The sequence below is a fragment of the Chiloscyllium plagiosum genome, chromosome 5, assembly GCF_004010195.1.
Source record: "Chiloscyllium plagiosum isolate BGI_BamShark_2017 chromosome 5, ASM401019v2, whole genome shotgun sequence".
Taxonomy (NCBI): domain Eukaryota; kingdom Metazoa; phylum Chordata; class Chondrichthyes; order Orectolobiformes; family Hemiscylliidae; genus Chiloscyllium; species Chiloscyllium plagiosum.
The window spans coordinates 119,045,434-119,058,911 of NC_057714.1; the positions used below are offsets into that span (position 1 = coordinate 119,045,434).

Genomic DNA, 13,478 nt, shown 5'->3' on the forward strand with positions numbered 1-13,478 from the left:
ACACACTTGAGCCCATCTCTGTGTCCGCAAGTATTCCCTGTCAGTGCTACCTTCTTCACAGCCTCCCTACATTTTTGGACATCCTGAAAAACAGCTAACCTACTTGCTGGACTACAAGTCCGGATCCCATCCCCCTGCCAAATTAGTTTAAAGAGATGTCACCTCTTTTTATAAAACCTTATGTTATCCCGAGAATATGACTTAAAAGAAGTTCTGGAATTTACATATTAATGAACTGAAACCTGCAACCCATTCTACAAGACTTAACAACAATCCAGGTTTAGTCAATATATCATTTCAGTTGCATGTCACTGTAATCTTTTGCTTTAAATTCTGTGTCTTATGGTCCTGCTCCACAACCACCTGCTGAAGGAGCAGCGCTCCTAAAGCTAGTGCTTCCATATAAACCTGTTGGACTGCAACCTGGTGTTGTGTGATTTTTAGCTTTGTCCAGCGCAGTCCAACACCAGCACCTCTACATCATAGTTAAAGTAAATCAGGTGACCTACCTGCTGTGTTCCTCTACCCCCAACAATGTAATAGTCAAAGACCTTGTTTTCTAATGTGGAAATGTGGAGGAGGTAAAGTGTGAGACTCCCCCGCTGTAGTCTTTCTCTCTTTCTCGAACTGCTGATCACTCATTAAACCCAGAACCAACCTCAGACCCTGCCTGATTTCAAATGTCTCAATTTCCATTGTTCAAGCTCATCTCCACCACATTTAAATGGAAGTTGTTCAGTGTGATATCTGACTATTGTAATTGGCCAGGACTTCCTCAGAGGCTGATGGCTGACAAAGCTCATTATCCATCTGTGTTTTTACTGTGTGTTGGTAGCACTTTGATTGTATCCATTTTATTGCAGGTTCTTCCCCAGCTCCGAAGAGACGAGCTACGGGTAAGTGAGTGTGTGTGTGTGTGTTGGGGGTGGGGGGAAGTGTTTGTGTGTCTGTGCATATGTGTGGATGTGCGTTTTGAGGTGTAAGATTTTAACCTGAGGGTGATGGTGATTAGTTGGTTCCTTGAATGCAGTCATTGGTAGCAAATGTTACCTCAGTTCCTTCATAATTTTTCTCTGTAGTTGTTTCTATGGGATCAAGGCGCTAACTTTTTCACAGGGAGAAAATGGAAACTACAACTACCCATAATGCTCCCTGAACCTTCCCTGAAATACAGGTTCCAGTCTATATTTTCCATTAGCTCTTTGAGCGTCTCTGCCTGTGACAGCCATTGTATTAATGTCCAGGGCTCTGTATTTGTTATTCCCTTTCTCAGACTATGATAGGTTGTGATGGATGAAAACCTGGCTGGTGGCCCACGGTGGGAACAATTGTTATCATAGATTTTGTAAGTCCATTGGCTTTTCATAAAAAGGCAGCAGCAATTCTCCTCTTTGTGTAATGAACTTCTGATGTAAGACTTAGTTCCAGCACCTTTAGTCATGAACTCTTGTCCTTGAGCAGAGATATTGTAAGGTTCCAAATGATGAACTTCCAAATAGATAATTACCCATCAGATAGCCTTTACCAGGTATGCAAGTTCGTTCCAGTTATTCGACTTCCCTTTATATATTACCAAGTGTTTGGCTGCTTTCAGGTGAGCTAATTTTGATGACAATTTTATCTGTTCTAATCTTACGAGGTGTCTTACAATCTTATACTCCACAACCACCTGATGAAGGAGCAGTGCTCCGAAAGCTAGTGCCTCCAAATAAACCTGTTGGATCTTTGACTTTATCTGTTCTAGTTCATTTTAACTATTTTGTTTCAAGTCAAAGCTTTTCGGTTAGTCGATTAAGATTTAAATCTTAATACTGGGCAGCACGGTGGCTCAGCAGTTAACACTGCTGCTTCACAGCACCAGGGTCCCAGGTTCAATTCTAGCCTCGGGTGACTGTGGGGAGTTTGCACATTCTCGCCGTATCTGTGTGGGTTTCCTCTGGGTGCTCCGGTTTCCTCCCACAGTCCAAAGATGTGCAGGCTAGGTGAATTGGCCATGCTTAATTGCCCGTAGTGTTAGGTGCATTAGTCAGAGGGAAATGGGTCTGGGTGGGTTACTCTTCGTAGGGTCGGCGTGGACTGGTTGGGCTGAAGGGCCTGTTTCCACACTGTAGGAAATCTAAAGTGCTGGACTCCATATTGTTCATGATACATAGAAATGATATAAGAAAAATGTGGGGAGAGTTGATGCCTAAGTTTGTGAATGATTCAAACATTGCCTGGAGGTGGTTAACAGTGAATAAGAAGGAGAATACAAACAAGTTGGTCAGGTTGGCAGATCAGTGGCTTAAATCTTCGAGGAGAAAGTGAGGGCTGCAGATGCTGGAGATCAGAGCTGAAAATGTGTTGCTGGAAAAGTGCAGCAGGTCAGGCAGCATCCAGGGAACAGGAGAATCGACGTTTCTGTGGCTTATCAAATTTAACTTGATAAGTATAAGGTGATACACCTGGAAGAAGTAATGAGACAAAGAAGTATTCAGTGAATGGTTAGACACTATGAAGCTCAGAGGAACAGAGGGATCCTGAGCTGCTTGTCCACAGATCCCTGATATATGCCTGTACCATTTAGAATGTTATGATGGAGCTTTTACTTGACCTAGGCCATAGCTGGAGTACATGTAAGCAGTTCTGGTTACCATATTATAGGAAGCATGTGATTACACTGGAGTGAGTGTAGAGGAGATTCACCAAGATATTGTCTGGGATGGAGCAGTTTAGCTATAAGGAGAGGCTGGGTAAGCTCCAGTGTTTTCTTTGTAGCAGGGAAGGTTGAGGGAGGACCTGATAGTGCTGTATAAGATAATGAGAGGCATGGACAAGGTGTACAGAACGCAGCTGTTCACTGTGGTTGAAGCGAAAATAATAGGGGCACCATGTTAAGGCAGGAGTTTAGAAGGGATTTGAGGAAATGATTTTCACCTGGAGCGTGGTGAAGGGCTGGGATGCACTGCTTTGGAAGGAAAATCTCATAACCTTTAAAAATTATATCATAATAGTCAAGGCTATGGGCCAAGTGTTGGCATGTGGGACTATGGTCAGTTGTCAGCAGAAACTAGATGGGCCAAAAGGCCTTTTCCATACTGTATGATATTATAATTGATGCTGTGATTCTAATAGTCCATACTTTATGTCATCATGACAATATTGAACACATTTGGAGCTAATTTGCATTTTTAAAACTAAACTTCATTCTCTGTCCCATAGGAGGAGCAGGACCGTGTCCTCATGGGAGGGGTGCAGGTGAGTTAACACCCAGAAAAGCTTTAATCCTAGGCTGATACCTGGGCTGTGGGAATGTATATTGGTACAGGGGTGGCTCTGGAACACCTCTGGGGTAACATTGCTCTGTGTAATATTGATAAACTGATGATAGCTGATCAGCAGCTTGTTTTAAACTTTTTGTTGATCTGCCCACTGCAGGAATATTGGCCACACTATGTGACACTGCAGCTCGTGTTAGTTTCGTAGAGTTATAGTGCAATGTGGCATCTGTACCATCACCAGCCCTTATCTCAAAAATAAAGCTACAGTCCTTCTGTGTTTGTAAGCTTCCTTTCCTTTGCAAAGACCTTGAACATGTTTTCCCTTCCCCATCTGTATCTATCCTGCTCAGAATTCCATGCTTGTATCCCTATAGTACGGTTTTCTCTCTCATCAGAGTACTGACATTGCTCTTATCAAATAATAATCTCACATTCAAATTGGCAGTGACAAAACTAAACAATTCTTTTTTTTCCTTGCTGCAGGTTGTCCATAACATCCTGTGGCTGATCATCTACCTCAGTGCCACTTTCCTGCACTATTCCATATTAGATTAGATTAGATTACTTACAGTGTGGAAACAGGCCCTTCAGCCCAACAAGTCCACACCGCCCCGCCGAAGCGCAACCCACCCATACCCCTTACCTAACACTACGGGCAATTTAGCATGGCCAATTCACCTGACCTGCACATCTTTGGACTGTGGGAGGAAACCAGAGCACCCGGAGGAAACCCACGCAGACACGGGGAGAACGTGCAAACTCCACACAGTCAGTCGCCTGAGGCGGGAATTGAACCCGGGTCTCTGGCACTGTGAGGCAGCAGTGCTAACCACTGTGCCACCGTGCCGCCCTTAATAACATTAGTGTCCAGAAACCCAACAATTTCTGTTTTGAATTCACTCAACTATTGAGCTTGCACATCCTTCTGCGGGAGAGAATTCCAAAGCTTCACTGCCCTCGGAGTGAAGAAATTCCTTCTTATCTCAGTCTTAAATTAGATCACATTCCCCAATTCCCGGCTCACCAACCAGGGAAATACCTTATTTAAATCCACCCTATTAGTCCCTGCAGTAAAATATCTGCAGTTCCAAATGAGGATACCCCTCATTCTTGATATATTTGGATGCTAACTTTAAGCAACTAATGAACAGGAATACTCAAGTCCCATTAGAATCGCATTTTCAAACTTATCATTTAAGAAATGTTCTGCCTTTTCAGCTTTTCAATACTTACTCAAATTGCATTCCATCTGTAACATTCTAGCTTATTCACTCAACCAATTCAAGTACTCTTCAAACCTCCTTGTCCCTTTCTTGTGACTTGTGTTGCTACCAAGTTTGATGTGATCTCTGCAGGACCATCTTATTCACTCTGCATCATCTTAGAATCATAGAATTTTAGATGATAGTAAGAGCCTATTTGGCCTGACCTGCTGTGCTTTTTCAGCACCACTCTGATCAAAACACTATTTGACTCATCATGTCTGTTCCAGCTCCCATAAGAGCTATCCAGCTAGTCTCACTCTCCAGCCCAGTCTCTGAAGCTCTCTGACTTCATCACTGTTAAAAGTATATCCAGATTATCTGGATTCTTGGCTGTCTCTGTGGCTGTAATTCCCACAGGTCAGTCAAACCGCAGCTGCCCATGTCCTCAGTCACATCAATCTCACTCACAAGCATTCCTGTGCTTACTGAAGTACATGGGTTCCAGACAGGGAAATTTTAAAATTCTGTTCCTTGTTTTCAGGTTCATCTATGACCTCAGCCCTCAGTATCTTTGTAATATCCTCCAAGCCTAGCACCCAGCTACATACCCGTACATATCTAATTCTGGCTTGTCATTGTTGACTATTGGCAGTCAACCTATCAATGACCCAAAACCCCAAGCTCTGGCATTGCTGTGCAAATCTCTGCATCATAATATTTCACTTTCTTCCTTTAAGATGCCCCTTTAAACTTACTGCTTTGACCATCAGACTTAATAACTCCTGACATGCTTGGTGTTTACATTTTATTCGAAACATTCCTGCAAAGCAACTTGCAGCTTTTATTATATTTCCAGTGCTATAAAGTACAATATTTTGTTGTATGAGTTTTATTGATAACCTTGTAGTGATTTAACAGCCAAGACAATAAAGTCAAAATGATAAAGCGGTCTAGCATGTTTTGAATATTGTGTAATTCTGAATGCTTACTGATTCAATATTCCTATAGTATGGCAGGAAGTTTGTTTTCACCATGCAGGTGTCTATACTAGTTGCAATGTGTGTTCATATTTTAAAATACTGATGTCCAGAAAGTTAGTTAAGGAGTTTTGAAAAGTTATTTTTGGTGTTGGATTAACAAGAGTCCCACAATAAAAATGCAATTCTCCCCCTCCCCGGACCTCCCGACATTCATGAATTACTGACTAGCCTTTCAACCTTGACCAAATCAGAAATTGCTGGAGAAACCTAGCAGCCTGGCAGCATCTGTAGAGAGAAAAACACAGGGTTAATGTTTTCAGTCCTGTGACTTCAAACCTTGAAACACCCTTATAGATCATACAACACAGAAATAGACCCTTCGGTCCAACTCATCTGCACTGACCAGACATCCAATCTGATCTTGTCCCATTTGGCTGGCCAGCCCAGCACTTCGGAATGTTTTCATTCATAATTTTGGGCATCACATTTGTTGCCCATTCATCATGGCAGAAGGTGATGGTGAACTTCTTGAATCACTGCAGTCCATTTGGCACAGGAATCCCACAGTGCTATTAGGAAGTGAATTCTAGGATTTTGACCCAGTAACACTGCAGGATTGGTGACACCCATCCAAGCCAGGATAGTGAGGGCTTAGAAGATGATGGTGTTCTGAGATACTTGCTGCCTTTGCCCTTTTAGATTGTAAGTGTTGCTTGTTGAAAGGTAGGGGCGACATGGTAGCTCAGTGGTTAGCACTGGTGCCTCACAGTGCCAAAGACCTGGGTTCAATTCTAGCCTCGGGCAACTGTTTGTGTAGAGTTTGCACATTCTTCCTGTGTCTGCATGGGTTTCCTCCCGTGATCCAAAGATATGCAGGTTAGGTGAATTGGCCATGGGAAATTGCCCATAGTGCTCAGGGATGTGTAGGTTAGATACATTAGTCAGGGGATAATAGGTCTGGATGGGATACTTCAGAGAGTTGGTGTGGTCTTGTTGAGCTGAAGGTTTCCTGTTAAAGAGCTTATGCCCGAAAGTCGATTCTCCTGCCTCTCGGATGCTGCCTGACCTGCTGTGCTTTTCCAGTACCACACTCTCGATTCTGGGCATTGGGTAGACCACTTTCTCCCCAATAATTCATTCCCATGTTTCTGTTCCATTTGATAGCACTTTGATAAAGTTTCATGATTTAGATCTAATATCATTCTCTGTCTCCTGACAACAGCTGGACCAGATATGGGTGCACAGCAACAGGGTCGAAGACAGGGTGCAGGTGAGTTGACACAAACAAGCACTGCAATTAATTTGGAGATGGTGGGCAGGATTATACAGATAGCCTTATTTCCCATACTCTCCTGCCTCAAAAGTGTTAGCTCCCACTTTCCTGAGAAGCAGCATCATCAACTGCTTTCAGGCCATTCTCCCCTGCTCCAGACCTCCCATCATAAATTACTGACCGGCCTTTCGACCTTGACCAAAACAGAAATTTAGCGGATTTCTGCCCCGACTTGGAGGAGGTCACACCTGAGAGGGCTACCAGCTAACCAGATGGTTGGCATTCCCTCGTCTGGCAGTGCCAGGCTGTGCCATTGAAGAAAAGCCCTGACTTCAGAGATCTAAGGATTTGTCAGGATGAGGCAATAGGTGAGGTTCCAACAAGGAGAGACAAGGGAGGTGGGTGGGTTTGGAATGCTGGGAGAGAGGGGGGAGTGGACCTTGTATGATAGTCAGGTGGGAGCATTAAACCTCTGATATGCCCAGAGATCTACAAAGGAGCTGACTTGCTATCACTATCTGCACAGCTCAGGTTGTTGGCCTAGCATTGGAAGGTGCATCATATCCTAACTGTTCAAACACAGGGATGACAGGTGAACAGGTCTCTACGCAATGAAGTATTATTTATATCAGAGCAAGTGTTTAGTATTTCCAGGATTTGATTCACAGTTTCAATTTTTTCTTTTTGTTTAACTAATTCAGTATCACTAGACTCCGGTAGTGGACTGATTAATGTATTGCTTGACTGCGACTATTTAGTGTCATTGTACTTGCATTGTTTGAGCTGACCAGTTTGGCTTTCCTGTCCAATAGGTGGGCCACAAAGGCCGCCAAAGCGCGGGCCTGATGGAGCAAGATTACAAACGCCACCACGGCAAATAATGCCACGGCCTGGGAGACCACTCGTGAAGGGTAATTCAATTAGATTCATCCATTCAAAACCTAACTGTTAGAAAGTAGAGAGAAAATTCATGAGGGTCAGGTGAACGCTCCGGGGACATGGGATCAATCCCACCATTTCTGCTGGTGCAATTTGTAGCACTTGTAACAAGGTCAGCCAGGTAGATCTCCTGGATTGTGAGATCCCCTATTGGGGTTATTAATCTGGTCCAATCAGGGAGCCCTGGATGACAGTTATAGACAGGAGTGTCTGAATAAAGATTTGTACACCTGTTGTCATTCACTGTGTCTCGCATCTGCACACACCCAACATGGGTGCTGGGGAGGAAAAATAAACAGGAGTGTCAGAGTTTCTGCTCACTCTAGGAGCAGGCTCTGAGTGTCAGTGTCATGTAATGTACAGAATTAAATAAAGAGTGACTTGGTGATGGGATACCAGCCTTTGGAGAGTTACTTCAAAATTTAAATTCTATGCAAAAATCTGACATTAAAAGAGATGGTACCCTGAAATTACAATCAGCTGCAGTAAAAACTCATTGAATTAATTTCATGTCATTTAAGGAAGGAAATCTGCCATCCTTATATGCCCTGGCCTACATGTGGCTCCAGAGCAATGTGGTTGTCTTGTAACTGCCCTCTGAAATGTCTGAGCAATTAAATATAAGGCCAGTTTAGATTTGGACAACAAATACTCACTCTGCCACATACAATGAAAATGTATTGGCCATAATTTTCCAAATCTTGTGTTATACAGGGATTTGTGCCAGAAGATGGGAGCATTGCAAAAATGATACCATTGTTTAAAAAAGGTTCAAAGGTCAATCCAATAACTATGGATCAGTCAGCCAATGCTTCTGACAAGGAAACCTTTTGAAAGGAACGTCTGGAATACAATTAAAAATTATATAGAAATTGTGGATTAATTAAGAAACTTGTTTGTGACTTTGTTAAAAGCAAATTTCTAGTCCAGTTTAAATGACGAGGTGAATCTTTTATCTATACTCAGTAGTTTGAGGTGGTTGAAGCCTGTTCCTATTTCGCTTGTGCCCACAGTTTGAGGAGCTTACCCAAAGCAGCCATCCCTGACAATTCTAATCTTTACTTTACAGAAGATGCAGTTCGTAGGAATTTGATTGGAGAAATTGCCTTCCAATTAGATCGCAGGGTCCTGACTTATGTCTTCACATCAGGACCTCGGCTGTACGGGTTTAGAGTGCTGAACATCCCTGAGAAAACCATTCAGGTCTGTACATCTAAGCAAAACTTATGTTCTTCTCGAGGCTCTAGTTGTCACTGTAAAAACAAGAATTAGGCATTAAGACCAAGCCAATGTTTGCAGTGCCATTGCCTCCAAACAGCCTTTGAACACTAGTAAAAAGAACAGAAAAGAGGGATAGAGAAATATATAGCAACAGAAGGACAGGGTGTGAGGGAGGGTCAACTGCTTGTACTAAAAGATAGTGATGGCAAGACACAGATAGTGAAAGACCTCTTACAAAGTATGATATTGTAAAACACAATATTAAAATGATCAAGTGATTCATATAAAATAATGAACAAATTAGAAGTCTTTACTGAGAAACTGGAGTTGTTTTCTTGAGAGCAGAAAAGATTAAAGAGGTGATTTCATAGATGTGTTTAAAATCCTGAATGGTTTCGATAGGGTAAATAAAGAGAAACTGCTTCCATTTTGAAAGTTTGAATACTAGAGGAGAAAGATTTAATGTAATCAGCAAGAACCCCCAAGGTGGCATGAGGATATATTTCTTTAAACAGAGAGTTCCTACAATCGGGAATGCACTGTCCAAAAGGGAAGTTTGAGCAGAATAAAGTAGTTGAGTATGACAGAGTACTGCTACAGAGTTTTTAACTCAGGGAATTTTGTAAGTCAGTGAATTTTAAGTGTTGATTGCTTATCAAGTTTTACATTAACATTTAGTCCTGACTTTTAGTTCTTTCACATCAATAATGGTAAACAAGCTACCTGCTGGAAGCAGCTACCAAACACTTAGGTAGCTAGTTAGAACTGGTTACCAGTTTAACAGGAACTAAGGTCTTTGGAATTTTTGCTCATATAATATAAGAGGATTTGACTCGTGCACAAAGTTCAGTTTGATAGATCTTTGCTTCTCGAGAGTATTTAACTCAGGGAATTTGCTGAGTCAGGAATTCGAATGCAGTGATGGAAGAAGTACAATTCTGATATTTTACAAAACAAGGAAATCTCCAGGGGAAGTGACTGGACACGGCAACATGTGAGATATGAAGTCGAGAACCAGTAACTAGTGAGTAGGTTGGTTACTGTGGAAATTTAAGTTTTCTTTCCTTTAAACTAGGGCAAAAGATTCAACTAGAACTGTGACAAAAAAGTTAAAAATCACACAACACCAGGTTATAGTCCAACAGGTTTAATTGGAAGCACACTAGCTTTCGGAGCGACGCTCCTTCATCAGGTGACAATCACCTGATGAAGGAGCGACGCTCCGAAAGCTAGTGTGCTTCCAATTAAACCTGTTGGACTATAACGTGGTGTTGTGTGATTTTTAACTTTGTCACAATTCGGAGATGGACTGGGGTGTACAAAAAAAGTATTCCATTAGATTCTTAGCTTATTCCATTAGTTTCTCCCCACAGTAGGCAATTGCAGTAAATATGGAGACATGGGATTGAGGGTGGTTTAGCAGTTTGGATCAGAAATTGGCTAGTTTTGTAAGAAGACAGAGGGTAGTGGTTGATGGGAAATATTCATCCTGGAGTTCAGTAACTAGTGGGGTACCACAAGGATCTGTTTTGGGGCCAATGCTGTTTGTCACTTTTATAAATGACTTGGATGAGGGCATAGAAGAATGGGTTAGTAAATTTGTGGATGACATTAAGGTCAGTGGGGTTGTATATAGTGCGAAAGGATGTTGTAGGTTACAGAGGGACATGGATAAGCTGCAGAGCTGAGAGGTGGCAAACTGAATTTAATGTGGAAAAGTGTGAGGTGATTCACTTTGGAAGGAGTAACAGGAATACAGAGTATTGGGTTAATGGTAAGATTCTTGGTAGTGTAGATGAGCAGAAAGATCTCGGTGTCCAGGTATATAGATCCTTGAAAGTTGCCACCCATGTTTATAGGGTTGTTAAGAAGGTGTGTTAGCTTTTATTGGTAGAGGGATTGAGTTTCGGAGTCATGATGTCATGCTGCAGCTGTACAAAACCTTGGTGCAGCCACTCTTGGAGTATTGCGTACAGTTCTGGTCACCACAATTTAGGAAGGATGTGGAAGCTTTGGAAAGGGATCAGAGGACATTTACTGGGATGTTGCCTGCTATGGAGGGAAGGTCTTATGAGGAAAGGCTGAGGGACTTGAGGCTGTTTTCATTAGAGAGAAGAAGGTTGAGAGGTGACTTAATTGAGATATATAAGATAATTGGATGGGTTAGATCAGATGGACAGGGAGAGCCTTTTTCCTCAGATGGCAATGGTTAGCACGAGGAGACATAGCTTCAAATTGAGGGGTGATAGATATAGGACAGATGTTCAGAGATAGGTTCTTTACTCAAAGAGTAGTAGGGGCATGGAACACCCTGCCTGCAACAGTAGTAGACTCGCCAACTTTAAGGGCATTTAAATGGTCATTGGATAAACATACGGATGATAATGGAACAGTGTGGGTTAGATGGGCTTCAGATTGGTTTCACAGGTCGGCACAACATCGAGGGCCGAAGGGCCTGGACTGTGCTGTTATGTTCTTTGCTCGATGTTCTATTAACTCGTTCAGCTACTTAACGTGGAGTCATACAGCACAGTAAAAGTCCATGCTGAAAATAATCCCAAACTAAATGAGCCCAACCTGCCTGCTCCTGCTCATATCCCTCCAACCCTTTCCTAACTATGTACTTATCCAAATATCTTTTAAACGTTGTAATTGTATCGGCATCCACTACTTCCTCAGCAAATTTATTCCACAGCTGAACCATTTTCTTAAAACATTTGCCCCCTTGTCTTTTTTAAATCTTTCTCCTTTCACCTTAAAAATATGCCCCCTAGTCTTGAAATGCCCCATCCAAGGGAAAAGACACCTTCCTATCATTCACCTTATCTATATCTCCCATGATTTTATCCTCCAGTGAAAGAAATCCTAGCCTATCCAGCCTTTCTTAATAACTCAAATCTTGCATACCCAGCAACACACTAGAACACAGAACATAGAATATAGAACGTTATAGCGCAGTACAGGCCCTTCAGCCCTCGATGTTGCGCCAACCTGTGAAATTAATCTGATGCCCATCTAACCTACACTGTTCCATTATTATCCACATGTATGCCCAATGCCTATTTAAATGCCCTTAATGTCTGCAAAGTCCACGACTGTTGCAGGCAGCCCGTTCCACACCCCCTTCTACTGTCTGATAAAGAAACTACCCCTGATATCTGTCCTAAATCTATCACCCCACAATTTAAAGCTATGTTCCCTTGTGTTAGCCTTCACCATTCGAGGGAAAAGGCTCTCACTGTCCACCCTATCTAACCTTCTGATTATCTTCTATCTCTCAATTAAGTCACCTCTGAATCTTCTTCTCTCCAACGAAAACAGCCTCAGCCTTTCCTGGTAAGAAAGGTGTTCCTTCCAAACCAGGTTCTGGATTAGAGTGGTGCTGGAAAAGCACAGCAGGTCAGGCAGCATCCGGTCCTGCTCCTCGGATCTGCCTGAACTGCTGTGCTTCTCTAGCACCACTCTAATCCAGAATCTGGTTTCCAGCAGGTGCAGTCATTGTGTTTACCTTTCTTCCATACCAGGCAACATCCTAGTGAATCTCCTCTGAACTCTTTCCAAAGCTTCCACATCCGTCCTATAATGCAGTGACTAGAACTGTACGTAATACTCCAGGTGCGGCCTTACAGTGTCTTGTACAGCTGTAGCATGACCTCATGGTTCTGAAACTCAATCTCCCTTCCAATGAATGCCAACACACTATATGCCTTCTGAACAACCCATCAACCCGGGGTAGCAACTTTCAGGGATTTATGCACCTGGACACTGAGATCTCTCTGTTCATCTGCACTGCCAAGAATTTCACCATTAGCCCAATACTCTGCATTCCTGTTATTTCTTCCAAAGTAAATACCTCACACCTTTCCACATTAAACTCCATTTGCCACTTCCCAGCCCAGTTGTGCATCTTATCTATATCCCTCTGTAACCCACAACATCCTTCAGCACTATCCACAACTCTGCTACCTTAGTGTCATCCACAAATTTACTAACCCATCCTTCTACACCCACATCCAGATCATTTATAAAAATGACAAACAGCAATGGCCCCAAAACAGATTCTTACAGCACACCACTGGTAACTGAACTCCAGGATGAACATTTCCCATCAACCACCACCCTCTGTCTTTTTTAAGCTAGCCAATTTCTGATCCAAACCGCTAAATCACCCTCAATCCCGAAACTCCGTATTTTGTGCAATAGCTTACCATGTGGAACCTTATCAAACGCCTTACTGAAGTCCAAATACACCACATCAATCACTTTACCTTCATCCACCTGTTTTGTCACCTTCTCAAAGAACTGGATGGGTATATGAATAGGAAGGGTTTGGAGGGATATGAGCTGAAAATGTGTTGCTGGAAAAGCGCAGCAGGTCAGGCAGCATCCAAGGAACAGGAGAATCGACGTTTCGGGCATAAGCCCTTCTTCAGGAATGAGGAAAGTTAGGAAGAGTGCTTCTTCAAGGAAGGCATCCTTGTAAGAGGATTCGCAGTAGGTTAAAATCTTCGAGGAGAAAGTGAGGACTGCAGATGCTGGAGATCAGAGCTGAAAATGTGTTGCTGGAAAAGCGCAGCAGGTCAGGCAGCATCCAAGGAAC

The 13,478-nt window shown here is 42.7% G+C and overlaps 1 protein-coding gene across 1 annotated transcript in view; it reads left to right on the forward strand.

The window, feature by feature from the left end:
* The window catches only part of LOC122550341 (skin secretory protein xP2-like), a 131,425-nt gene that overhangs the window by 110,736 nt on the left and 7,211 nt on the right, over window positions 1-13,478 (forward strand). The window contains exons 22-26 of the mRNA XM_043691069.1: window positions 864-896; window positions 3,202-3,237; window positions 6,668-6,715; window positions 7,531-7,629; window positions 8,727-8,860. Coding sequence (XP_043547004.1) covers window positions 864-896; window positions 3,202-3,237; window positions 6,668-6,715; window positions 7,531-7,629; window positions 8,727-8,860 — 350 coding nt within the window. The remainder of the gene's footprint in view (window positions 1-863; window positions 897-3,201; window positions 3,238-6,667; window positions 6,716-7,530; window positions 7,630-8,726; window positions 8,861-13,478) is intronic.